Source organism: Bos javanicus, chromosome 27 (genome assembly GCF_032452875.1).
Source record: "Bos javanicus breed banteng chromosome 27, ARS-OSU_banteng_1.0, whole genome shotgun sequence".
In the NCBI taxonomy this organism is placed as follows: domain Eukaryota; kingdom Metazoa; phylum Chordata; class Mammalia; order Artiodactyla; family Bovidae; genus Bos; species Bos javanicus.
Genome location: NC_083894.1, coordinates 37,384,802 through 37,398,189, shown reverse-complemented (window position 1 = coordinate 37,398,189; position 13,388 = coordinate 37,384,802). Strand labels below are relative to the sequence as shown.

Sequence of the window (13,388 nt, the reverse complement as noted above, 5' to 3'; positions counted from 1 at the left end):
AAGCAGAACTGTTTTGAGTCTTAAATCCATATCCTTTCCACATCTTAAAAACTAAATTTGTGAACTAAATACTTGCTGTTACATCATGTTTTGTATTAATATAAAGCTTGACTCTTTCTGTTTTCTGATTTCCAAATATCCTGAATAGAGCTATCCATCATCCCATAAAAAAATGAGAGATAAATGACCAGAGACCTGGACAAACAACTTCAATGTAGAATTGAATTATTTAAATAGACTCACATCTAATATGAAGGAGCTGTGCTTAATCTAGAGTTGCTTCTCTTTTGCTCATTCTGTTTTTGTGAAGGTCTCCCTGAAAATTCATACTGAAGTCCCTATTCTGTGTCAGGGCTTGTGTGAAGTTATATGCATGTCAAGCAGGTAGCTGATAAGGTCACGTTTGAAACAGGGACCCTATTTGTTGCAAACAGACATTAAAAATCTCAGTCGGGGCTCACAACAGCTCCCTCACCTGGCTGATGAAATGCTCCTTCTTCACGTGGCTGGAAATGTATCTGATGGAATCCGCCGCCTTTTCCAGGAGAGCAACCAGAACTTTTTCTCCATCACTCATCTGCTTTTGTTTCCTTCTTTCGAGGACTTGACCTCTCAGGGCGGGTTTCCTCTCCTCTTTACCTGGGAGAGAGTAGCGATCCACGTGGTCCTTCATGCAGAGTAACTTAGGAAGGGTTTGCAGAAAGAGCCGCTTAACCCAGGGGGCCATGGGGTGGTAGGTTGAGGAAGATCTGTGGTGGACGTTGATGACAAACACGGTGACGATGATGGACAGGGTGACGAAGACCATGATGAACAGGAGGTACTCCCCGATGAGCGGGATGACCTTGGAGGAAGACGGGATGATCTCCTCAATCACCAGGAGGAAGACCGTGAGGGAAACCAGGACAGAGGTGGATAAGGAGAGCTTCTCGCCCTCGTCGGAAGGCAAGTAGAAGACCAGCACGGTCAGGAAGGACAGCCCCAGACACGGGACGATGAGGAAGAGCGTGTAGAACAGGGGCAGGCGGCGCAGCACGAAGGAGTAGCTGATGAACGGGTACCAGTAGGCGCCGTGCCTCCGGCCCCCGGCCGTGCCCTTGGCGTTCAGGATCTCCCACTCTCCGTTGTCGAAGAAGTCCTTCCGGTCCACGTTCTCGTCTGTGAGGACGAGGTCCACCATGGTCCCGTCGTAAGTCCAGGACCCGAACTTCATGGAGCAGTTCTGCCGGTCGAACGGGAAGAACGTGACGTCCATGGTACAGGAGCTCTTGTAGCTGGCGGGAGGCGTCCACGCCACGGTCCCGTCCGATCTGACCACAGCCTTGGTCATGAGCGAGCCTTCGAACCGGCCGTCGGCGCTGTGGAAAGACGGTTCGCTCGCGCTTAGCCTAGGTTAGTCTAACACAGATTAGCAGTCTCCCCCTGCGCCCCCCCCCCCACCACTGTTCTATTTGTATTTTATTCCTTTCCTATCACAGCATCAAACAAGATTTCCGAAAGGAACAATTCTCTCATCAAGGTTGTACCTTTCTCTTAATTATTTTGGCACAATCAGGCTTTTCTATTTCCATGCCTCATCGGACTAGCGGATTTGTCTTCTGCGAGACTTACTTTTCAAAGAGAACTATGTCAGGAAGCCAGAGAGATTCTGACGGAACTTTAATGGAATGAATCCCACCGTATTCATCCGGATTCCAGCGTAACTTGTGGTCTGTCCATTCCTGTGTGGAAATGAATATAAATTAATAAAATTATTTCAGAATAATTTTATTCTGGAAATTCAGTTCGAGTTTGGAATCTCCAAGTTCCTGTTAATTTATGAATCTCTTGTTTTATTTTAAAAGAGAAATACATCTGCTTTAGGCCTATGGCCCTGGTCTGTGACTCAGGGCAGTTGAAGGTATAGCCCGAGCCAGCCTGGTGTTTGATGGTCTAGACTCTCACACCTGTCCAGCCTGGGAATTCCAAAATTGCCATGACCACCTCACAAACGATAGAGGCTCAGCAACAAACTTCGCTGATTTGTGACCTATTTGTTTTCAGCCTATTTTCTCTGAAGAAACAAAAGAAAAGCAAAGACAGCTCTAACTCAGTTTATTCTTGGAGAGTTGGTCCATCCAGGGATATAGTTATCTCATGAAAATGGATATCAATGATTCTGAATATCAATCAAGAGTCTTGGACAAAGATCCACACAGTATGCTAATATGAAATATCCAGTATCTGCTGACTACTCTTGAGGACATTATAAGTTTTATCTAATGGAAAAATATTTTCCAAGAATTTCCTTTTACATTCTAACCTGTTCTTATTCTGTGAAGCACCAAATCTAGTTTTAAATTACATTGCTAAATGTTGTTAGCTTGCATATTTTTCCTCGTAATAGAATGAAATCATTTAGCATGGTTTACAGGGGCTGATGGATCCAGATTAACAAAACCATTAATTGATTGGATTATGAAGGTCGAAAGGATGATGTATGGATGACCCAATTGCAGTAGAAGCGGACTTAAAAAGATTTGGAATCCAGAATATTATGAAATCTGACCTGAAAGTGAATTATCCCACCATCTGTCATGTGAACAGTTGAGGAATAATGAAGGATAATATTAAATGACATTTCAGAAAGTCAGGAGGGTGTGCCCAGTATGAGGCTCCCTGCAGCCTAGTGATGCCAACTTTGTCATTAAAAAATCAGGAGTCAGCAGATGGATGATTCACTAGATGGTACAATATTGAAATATGCATGATGCCTGGAAAAGGATGGAATGATACACTCCAGATGAGACACTGTCTCTCTTAGACAATATTTGTGAGGCTTGACCCTTGAAAACCAAATTTTAAAAGGTAGGGACTTTAGAAAGCTACACTTAAAGGATTAAAAAAAAAACTGCATGACTCCGTATGGAAAACCATGCATATGAAGGCTGGCAGTTTAAGAGCTCAAACTAATAAAGCATTTACCATGCTTACTCGGTACTCACAGGCTTCTCTCTTCCTTCCTCTTCCTCTGCCACTTTGAAAAGCAAATACAATTTCCTTTCTATGAATAATTTGTCTCCTGCTAAGGAGACTTGGCAACCCACTCCAGTATTCTTGCCTGGAGAATTCCATAGACGGAGGAGCCTGGTGGGCTGCAGTTCATGGGGTCTCAAAGAGTTGAACACGACTGAGCGACTAACACAAGCAGACTTCCACTATCAGCAGCAAGTCTGAATCTCAGAAATGTTGAGGGGAACCCAGAGCAGCATTTTTGGTTTTTCACTTTTACGTTTAAAATATTTACATACAATAAAATTCACTCTTTTGTGTCCGGTTCTATAGTCAAACAGTTGGATAGTCATGATCACCATCAAGATACCAGGACAGCTCCCCTGCCCCCAGTTTTCCTTAGGCTGCGCTTTGTAATCAACACTCGCACCTCCCCATCCCTGGCAACCACCGCTCTGTTTTCTGATCCTGTGATGTTGCCTTTCCCAGAATGCCAGAGAATGGAATCACAGTCCATGGCCTGTCCATCCAGACTTCTTTTACCTATTGAAATACATTTTTGGATTCTAGGTAGGTTGTTTATTTTTTATTAGTGAGAAGTATTCCATTGTAGGGATATAACACAATTTTTTTAATCCATTTACCAGGTAAAATGTTTGTATTCATTCCAATTCTTAATGACTATAAATAAAGTGACTATAAAAATTTTGTAGGTTTGGGGGTGAAAAACATTTTCTTTTCTCTTGGGTAAATACCTAGGAGAGGATGGCAGGGTCGTAGGGTAAGTCTATGTTTAACTTTATATGGCACCAGAGTGGCTGGATCATTTTCTGTTCCCACTAGCAATGCATGAGCATTCCAGCTGTCTGGCATCATCTCCTGTTCTGGGTACAGTCACACTGAAATGTTTATAATAGTTGTAAAGTAGTATCTCATTATGGCTTTTGCTATACATTTTCCTAATGACTAAATGACATTGAGCTTTTCTTCACATGCTTATTTGTCATCCATACATTTTCTTTGGTGAAGTGGCTGTTAAGTCCTCTGCATATTCTTTAATCAGGTTGTTTGTTTTCTAATGACTGAGGTTTTAGTTCCTTATATATATGAAAAGTATATTTTAACATATAAAATAGACCTCGAGCAGGGAACAACAGTGGAAACAGTGACAGATTTTATTTTCTTGGGCTCCAAAATCACTGTGGATGGTGATTGCCCCCACGAAATTAAAAGACACTTGCTCCTTGGAAAGAAAGCTATGACAAACCTAGTTCAGTTCAGTTCAGTCGCTCAGTCGGGTCCGACTGTTTGCGACCCCATGAATCGCAGCACGCCCGGCCTCCCTGTCCATCACCAACTCCCGGAGTTCACTCAGACTCACGTCCATCGAGTCAGTGATGCCATCCAGCCATCTCATCCTCTGTCGTCCCCTTCTCCTCCTGCCCCCAATCCCTCCCAGCATCAGGGTCTTTTCCAATGAGTCAGCTCTTCGCATGAGGTGGCCAAAGTACTGGAGTTTCAGCTTTAGCATCATTCCTTCCAAAGAAATCCCAGGGCTTATCTCCTTCAGAATGGACTGGTTGGATCTCCTTGCAGACCAAGGGACTCTCAAGAGTCTTCTCCAACACCACAGTTCAAAAGCATCAATTCTTCGATGCTCAGCTTTCCTCACGGTCCAACTCTCACATCCATACATGACTACTGGAAAAACCATAGCCTTGACTAGATAGACCTTTGTTGGTAAAGTAATGTCTCTGCTTTTCAATATGCTATCTAGGTTGGTCATAACTTTCCTTCCAAGGAGTAAGCCTCTTTTAATTTCATGGCTGCAATCACCATCTGCAGTGATTTTGGAGCCCCAAAAATAAAGTCTGACACTGTTTCCACTGTTACCTCATCTATTTCCCATGAAGTGATGGGACTGGATGCCATGATCTTAGTTTTCTGAATGTTGAGCTTTAAGCAAACTTTTTCACTCTCCTCTTTCATTTTCATCAAACCTAGACAGCATATTAAAAAGCAGAGACATCACTTTGCTGACAAAGGTCCATACAGTCAAAGCTATGGTTTTTCCAGTAATCATGTATGGATGTGAGAGTTGGACAGTAAAGAAGGTTGAGCGCCAAAAAATTGATGCTTTCGAATTGTGGTGCTAGAGAAGACTCCTGAAGTCCCTTGGACAGCAAGGAGATCAAACCAGTCAAACCTAAAGGAAATCAACGCTGAATATTCATTGGAACGACTGAAGATGAAGCTGAAGTTTCAATACTTTGGGCACCTGATGTCAAGAGCCGATTCACTGGAAAAGACCCTGAGGCTGGGAAAGATTGAAGGCAAAAGGAGAAGGGGGTGACAGAGGATGAGATGGTTGGATGGTATCACCAACTCAATGGACATGAGTTTGAGCAAACCCGGGGAGATGGTGAAGGACAGAGAAGCCTGGTGTGCTGCAGTCTATGGGTCGCAAGGCATCGGACACGACTTCGTGACTGACCAGCAACAGCAAAGGGAGCAAGCAGCAGGTACACAGGGACGAGCCTTGCAGACAAACACATTTAGGCAGACTGACTAGAACTGGTCTCTTACACTCTGGCTCCTTCTTTAATATCAGTGTTAAGTGAGCACAGTGTTAGTGAGCCCAAACCCACAGTGTCTCCGCTTGGAACCTAAAGATCTCCAAAAAAATCGCCTGCTTCTGGAATTCAGCCTTCTCTCTTCTACAGGAACTGGTCACCTTTATCGAAGCCTGGCTCTGCAGCCCAGGAAGAAGTGGGGAGCTCAGATTCCAGGGGCAAACGCACAGCAGCTGTGCAGACTGTGCTCAGGGAAACGGGCCAAGCCCCGGGGGAGAGGTGGTTCCGTTGGAAAGATTCGTCTTGCTCATCGCACCTCCAGCAGCAGGATGGAGAGCTGTGGCCCGAGGAAGTCCAGAGGCTGTGCTTCAGGAACTTAATATTCGGGGGAAATTAATCCATCCCACAAATATGCAAGGCTTATACCAGCTCTGAGCAGGGCCACCTTGTCCTCCTACCTGGGGCTGCCTCAGACCAGAGCCCGTGATAGACCATTCAGTCCTCTTTCTGCCCCCCAGACAGACTCACACTCCTTTCTGTGGGAACTCCTGGTGGGGAGTGTGTGTGTCAGCTGTTCAGTTGTGTTGACTCTTTGCGACCCCATGGACTAGAGCCCCGCAAGGCTCCTCCGTCCATGGGATTTTCCAGGCAAGATTGCTGGAGTGGGTTGCTATTCCCTTCTCCAGGGGATCTTCCGAACCCAGGGATCAAACCCAGGTCTCCCACACTGCAGGGAGACTCTTTACCTAACTGAGCCACCAGGGAAGATTCTAGAACCCATGAACTAACAGGCAAACCATCACCCTGTGCTCACGGCCACGAAGGGGGTGGTTTGGGTGAAAAAATGGGGGACATTGAGTGGACAGGGAAGGCGGTTCTGATTGGATGACACTGTAGCTGAGACAGAGGGCAGGAGCGGGCAGTGGGTACCATGGAGGAAGGAGCAGGGCTACTGAGGATTCTGTTCCAGGATGAAGAGCAGATGTGAGTGGCTGGATGAATGAGGGGCATGTCTGAATCCTTGAGGAGGATATAAAATCAGCTCCAGTGGATTCAGGGTACGTTCTTGAACAGTAAAGAACAGGTGGGACTCATGGTCAGTGGGACTCTGTTGGGGGTACCCAAGACAGAGAAAGAGAGAGAGAATGCATTGAACATCAAATTAGAGTTCCACCCCTGGACCATCCTTCACTGGCTATGCTCCTTTGCAAGACTGGAGAGACATTCCTTACAGTCTCAGTGTCCTTCTGAGGTCAGACCTGGGGAATTAGAGATGCTGTCCCCGCCAACATGCCATCAGAGGGGCTCACCAAAATCCAGCAGGACATGATCCACCATGATGCTGGCTGAGCCCCACACCACAGCATCATTGCTCGTACTAAAGTCAGCTGAATCAGGATGAGGATTCAGAGCCCAAATCCTCTGTCCTGCTCTCTAAGGGGCTGTGAGGCTTCTGGTCATTTCCCTTCTCCCTCTGAAACCCTGGGGTTGGAGATTAACCTCCTGTCTCTGCCTTTCTAAAGCAGGAGATTAGAAACAGTATCCAGTGTTCACACAGCATGTCCCAGCCAAGATTCTCAAAGCTCTGTACAAACATCAGCTCCACTTTGCCACAGTCCCGGGCTTGAGAGCTTGTTATTATTATAGGAACAGGGGAGCACAGGGTAGGTCAGGGCCAAATACCAAAGTTAATCTCAGACTGAGAAAAAAAATAGAAAAATACTCCCAGTCTAGCTTTCTTAATTCCAAAAAGTGCAACTTCAAATCCATATCATATATATTTCCTTAAAATTTTCTTACATATATTACCTGAAATATCATTCATAAATGTCAAGCTGCAGAACAATCCAGAACCAAATTTCATTTAAACCTAAATCATAAGACTTAAAAAAGAAATTGTCATGACTTTTAAAAATAATAAATGAAGTCTTCTAATGATTCTTAATAATTAGAAAAATTATTATTATAAACATTAATAATTATTAATCCCAAGACCAAAAGATAGCAAGAAACAAATATTCCCTGCTGGTGCCTTGATCGGCAACCTCTGGGACACCCTGGGATTTTCAATTACCTCAAAGTCAGGTGTGAAATTCTTAAAACTAAATTAATGTCGGAATTCCTGCAGAGCCAGTGGTTAGGACTTGACACTTTCCTTGCCATGGGCCTGGGTTCGATCCCTGTTTGGGGAACGAAGATCCCTCAAGCCATGTAATATGCCACCCCCCAAATTAAATTAATGAAATTATTGTTGATTCATTTTAATCTTAAAGACGGCAACATGGCATATTATATGTCTCATATTCCCATTGGGGCGTCCCTCGTAGCTCAGTTGGTAAAGAATCTGCCTGCAATGCAGAAGACCCCGGTTCCATCCCTGGGTTGGGAAGATCCCCTGGAGGAGGGCATGGCAACCCACTCCAGTATTCTTGCCTGGAAAATCCCATGGACAGAGGAGCCTGGCAGACTACAGTCCATGGGGTCAAAAGAGTCGGACACAACTTAGCGACTAAACCACCATCATATTCCCATTATATCTGAGTTGTCAAGGCCAAGAAATGGGATTTGTCATTAAAGATGAGAAAGTCTATGAAGAGGGCACCAGGAAATGACATTTATTGAGTTCCCACTACCTGCCAGACCTCAGAGGAGTCACATGCACACACATAATACCTTTTAACCACCCAGCGACACTGCAGCTGGGTATTGCCTTATTTCATAAATGAAGAGACAGAGAGTCAGAGAGGAAGTGACCTGCCAAGTTTATACAGCAAGACTCTGGATCCCCGACTCACTTCAGTCTTACTCAGGGTCCACGTGAATCAGAAGACCATACGGCAGGGCCTCGTCTGCTAAGGTCAGAGTGAGGCTATGGAAAAGGAAGGAGATAAGAAGGTGATGGAGGTTTAAGGTAAATCCCTAGAAGTATAGGTGCTGTTGGAGGTTGGGGAAGATAACTAGGCTTTGGGCAAATGGCCCAGACCTTACAGCAAGGCCAGCCTTTCCTTAGGTTTGTTTAAAAAAAAAAGCCAGCATCTTGGTTTTCTCCTCCAAAACCAGCTGCAGGGATCCACCCAATGAGGCCTTCATATTTCTGAACTTACTGTGATCTAAAACAGGAATTCAGGGACTTCCCTGGTGGTGCCGTGGCTAAGACTCTGTGCTGTCAATGCAGGGGGCTCAGGTTCAATCTCTGGACAGGGAGCTAGATCCCATGTGCCACAAGTAAGACTTGGCATAACCAAATAATAGGAAAAGGGGAGGACAGAGGATGAGATGGTTGGATGGCATCATCGACAAAATGGACATGAGTTTGGATGGGCTCTGGGAGTTGGTGATGGACAGGGAGGCCTGGCGTACTGCAGCTCATGGGGTCACAAAGAGTCAGACACGACTGACTAACTGAACTGAACTAATAAAACACACAGGAACCAGCTGTTGGGAAAACCACATTGGTCCAAGATGCTGTCCTTGTAAGATTCAGGGAGCTCTGTGTCCTCGGGGTTGCTGTGGCCTGGGACAGCAGCCCACATTCAGTAACACCTGGCCACTCAGAACCTTCTGGCTCAAGGACTTTGCCCCCAGAGTTGAGGCCCAGTGCCCTATATGGCCCTGGCACATGGTAGGTGCTCATGAAGCACTAGTTGAGTGAATACACTTGGCATCTGTCTTCAGGGTGATTACTCACAGGGTGACATTCAGACAAAGGGCCGACCGTCCTGTCAGTAAGGAAGGGATGATGGCTTTGTCTTCCATCCCCTTCAGGTGCTTGCGATGCGGTTTTCCTACCCTTGACAAAGACTAAGTGGAATCTGAGTGGCTGGGGCGGTGAAGACCTTGTCACAGAGTTGTAGTGAGTCCATGTTAATAATCTATTTATGGGTTGTACGGTTTTTATTACTCTCTGGAAGTACGAAGACAAGTTTGCAAAATAAAATCAATACCACAAAAATAGCTCTCCATAGAGGACTTTCTCAGGATGTTACTAAATTTGTGCCTGTAAAGGTCTGCAGTTGGGAGGATAGACGAGAAATGTCTAAATATACCAGACAAGATGAAGGAAATAGAAGATAGAGCAGAGGAATCGGGTTAAAAAACAAAACAAAACACCAGTCACCTCACTCAGGTATGCTGCAGGAAACCTGCTTTAGGACCAAGCAGGCAGAATTTTATTGTCTCCATGAACTAAGGAGCATTTTTCAGTGTCTGAGAGGGCAAAGAGAAAAGAGAGAAGTTTGGTCATTATTGTCTTTATTTTTACTGAGGTAGACAGAGGTGATTGGAAAGAGTTTCTTATAGCTTTGCTCTGGTGTGAGAGCTTTGGAAAGTCATGTGTTTGGGAAACCTATTCAGGTGGGTGACAATTTCTCCACTTTTATGGATCATGGAACCTCTACTGATCCTGCAAGACCCCACCAAAATGTCTCCTCCCCTTGGAAGACTTCCATGATTTGTTCCCCATTTCATTGTCATAATTGTAATGACTCAGTGTCTTATGTATATACGTTACTTATAGTGTCTATCATATTACGGAGATTATTTTTACACAACTAACACCAGATTCTCTCCTTGAAGGCAGGGTTGTGTTTTACACTCTGTACATCCTGAATCTAGCAGATTACCTGGCCCTTAGTTGATGCTCAATAAATCCTGTGGAATCAACGAAGTGACTCCCAGTCTCATTCTCTCCTAAATGCCTTTCTAGAACAGCTTCATGAGAGCTCCCAGAGGTTAAGGAACCAAAGCCTTAGAAGGCCAGGATTAGGAGCTAGACTTTACAGGGAGAGCCCCGAGAGGACGGCCGGGTGTCTCCCAACAGCTCCTCAAGTCGGAAGAAGAAAATGATTTCTTTTCACCAGACTGCAGTTACTAGTGTGTTGCCTGAGACAAGTCACTCCAGTCCTCCAATCCTCAGTCTTCTCATCTGCAAAGTGGGAATCATAATAGACCTTGGAAGGTGGCTGTGAAAATTGAATGTATTCGTTCCCATGACACGTGTAACAGACTGGGCACTTAACAGATGCTCAATAAACTTTAACATTGTCGTTGAAACTGAGGTCTGTGTAAAACACTGTGCTGGTTTTTTTAAATGTCAGTTTTATCTTCTTTTTCCATCTGTTTCCTTTAGTCCTTTCCTTTACTATTTTACACTTAAAAAGCTAAAACATAGAAAAGAAAGTATAAAAGTAACGTCGTGGTGGAGCTCCAATGCCTCCTCTTCCATGCAGCCCTCCCTGCCTGCCACCAGGCCAGAGATTCTCCTTTTTGCTCCCACACTGTTTGTACCATAACACAGCCCTTGTTGGCTAATCCCTATTGTGACATTCCCACTCCAAACCCAATCTGTGTGAGTGGGTTCATAGCTTCATCATGTTCTCAGTGGTTTCTCCTACTTTGAATATTCCTCTAATTTAGAAATAGGGCTGGATGTTTTGCGCGGGGCTAGATGTGCAAACAAGGCTCCAGCTGGGGAAAGCTGGTTCTAGCCAGATGAAGCAGACTCTTCTGTCTCTGGTAACAGGCATAATGATACCCACTTTGCTAATTTAGAGAGGTTCAGAAATGTAAATGGATAAGAGCTATGACAACGCATTGCAAATTAATGCAATGAAACCATGTTCCCCCTGTTTCTTCTATGACATGGGAACCCAAGTTCCCAGCAGGCTTTCCTAAATGGCAGCTAGGCACTCTCTCCCTCCCCCTGTAGATTTCTCTCGCTCCGTTCTGGGATTTTTAGGTGTCAGTTCTGTCTTGACCTGGAGGGGCTCACCAGACAGCGATTCCAGGGGCCTCGCTTTGCTGGAGGTCATTTCCAAAGTACAGCTGAAGCCTGAGGAAGACGGTTTCTTCCCTTCATGTCTAATCTTGTTCTCTTTGTCTGAAATGACTTCTTGTTTCCAAAATCTCAGGAAAGTGAAAAGTCCCTATACCCCAAAAACCAAGGCTCCTCGACCACTCTCTTATGTGTAAGGCTGTAACCTCAAGGGGCAGCTGGAGGAGGTGTGTGTAGAGGAGTGAGTCTGTTTTATTTTTGCCAACATCCTAAGCTTATTTACACTTCAACAAAGAATTTTTCTTCTCTTCTGTGAAAGTGCAAATACAGGACTTCTTACTGACTTTTATGAACTCAAAATACCTTCAAACTCCACAGCCTCTAAAGTGCAAAAGTAGAATAAGTCCCAAGAAATGTATTGAAAAATACATTTATTCATTTTATTTTAAAAAATTATTATTATTTTTACATTAAAAAAAAAATTTGGCTGTCCCAGGCGGTGTGTGGGTTATTAGTTCCCTGGCCAAGGATTGAACCCATGACCCCTGCCTCAGAAGCTTGGAATCTTAACCACTGGACAGCCAGGGAAGTCCCTATTTATTTAAATTGTATTTTTATACCTACATTCCCAGCTTATTATTTTCTCCTGAACATTTTTATTTACAAGTAAAATAATATGCAGATCCATTTCATAATATGCTAACATATCTAGAAACTAGCAAAATTTATACTAATTACCCAAATCTGATCAAAACCTTTGAGTGGGTGAAATCTGATGACCCCAGATGAGATCCAGAAAATCTCCTGAGAGTCTTTTATCCATTGTTCCTTATAGACCATTAGCAGAAAGACCTGCACGAGTGTGCACTAAACTGGCACAGATAAACAACTCATTTCAACATAAGTGAAGAATGTTATGTACATATGTTAAAATTAAGTGAGATAGCTAACATACCTAGATTTTAAATCTCTGGGAGATTAGGTAATATCTGGACATATGGTAAAAAAAGAAAAAAAAAGTGTTAACAAAACCAAAAAAGTAAGTAATTAAATCAACCTTTTCATTTCCTGTCAAAGAAGTACTAATATTTTCTCCTTTACATGACAGGTATTATTTGAAGGGTAACTGTTTCCTGGCAACTCTACAAAGAGCAGGAGACAGGCTGTGGTCAGGCTGAGAGCTAAACATCATTCCTGTGCTTTTGTGGATTCAGCGTCTCGTTCTGAGGTTGATAGTGGGGGCCTCTGTCATCCCGTTTTCTCTTTCTAGAGAACAGTATTAGGGGAGGGGCAAGATCCTAGGGAGGATGGGGGAAGGAAGGGGAACTAACATCGCTGATTTTCTTATCTGGTTGTCTTAGCTTCAGTGGGGTAAGTTGCACTCTGGAACTTGGCCCCCTTTTCTCCAAGGAGCCCAGGGACCAGAGCCTGGGACTCACAGTCAGGGTCACCTGCCCACCTGCCGGCTCAGAGACCCCCTCCAGGAGCAAGAAGACAGAGCCAGAAGACAGCACCTACAGGCTTCCAGACTGACCTCCGACTTGCGTGGAAGAAAATAAAAAAAGAAGAAGCCCTTCCCCAAACACTCCCAAATGTCTCCCTGAAGAACGCAATGCACTCTTTAAAATAATTATTTTTCCATAGGAACCTTTCTCAGTGGAAAGAACGGTGACAATTAGACAGCAGGCACAGTCCTCAGACTGACAGTTACCTGTTTGAGCCACACGTTTGTCGTCATCAGCTGATTCTTTTCATCCTAAGAAAAGGAAAAGTAAATTCAAATTAAGTGAAAATGTGTATTGGATTTTTTTCTTTTTTTTTTTGTCACAAAGACTTCTTGAAATCTTACTTTTGAGCAGTCCAAAGTGGGAAGGATTCTCAACTTAAGAACAGTTAAATGGCATCGAGTGGGTGTTAGTCACTCAGTTGTGTCTGACTCTTTGCAACCCCCTGGACTGCAGCCTGCCAGGCTCCCCTGTTCATGGGATATCCCAGCCAAGGATACTGGGGTGGGTTGCCATTCCCTTCTCCAGGGAATCTTACCACCCAGG

General features: G+C 44.4%; 1 protein-coding gene across 1 annotated transcript in view; it reads right to left on the bottom strand.

Annotated features, from left to right (window-relative positions):
* CHRNB3 (cholinergic receptor nicotinic beta 3 subunit) overlaps window positions 1-13,388 on the bottom strand; it is a 36,851-nt gene that overhangs the window by 9,774 nt on the left and 13,689 nt on the right. Inside the window, exons 3-5 of the mRNA XM_061404610.1 lie at window positions 13,049-13,093; window positions 1,612-1,721; window positions 476-1,358 (exon numbers count right to left, since the gene is read on the bottom strand). Of these exons, the coding sequence (XP_061260594.1) occupies window positions 476-1,358; window positions 1,612-1,721; window positions 13,049-13,093 (1,038 nt within the window). The remainder of the gene's footprint in view (window positions 1-475; window positions 1,359-1,611; window positions 1,722-13,048; window positions 13,094-13,388) is intronic.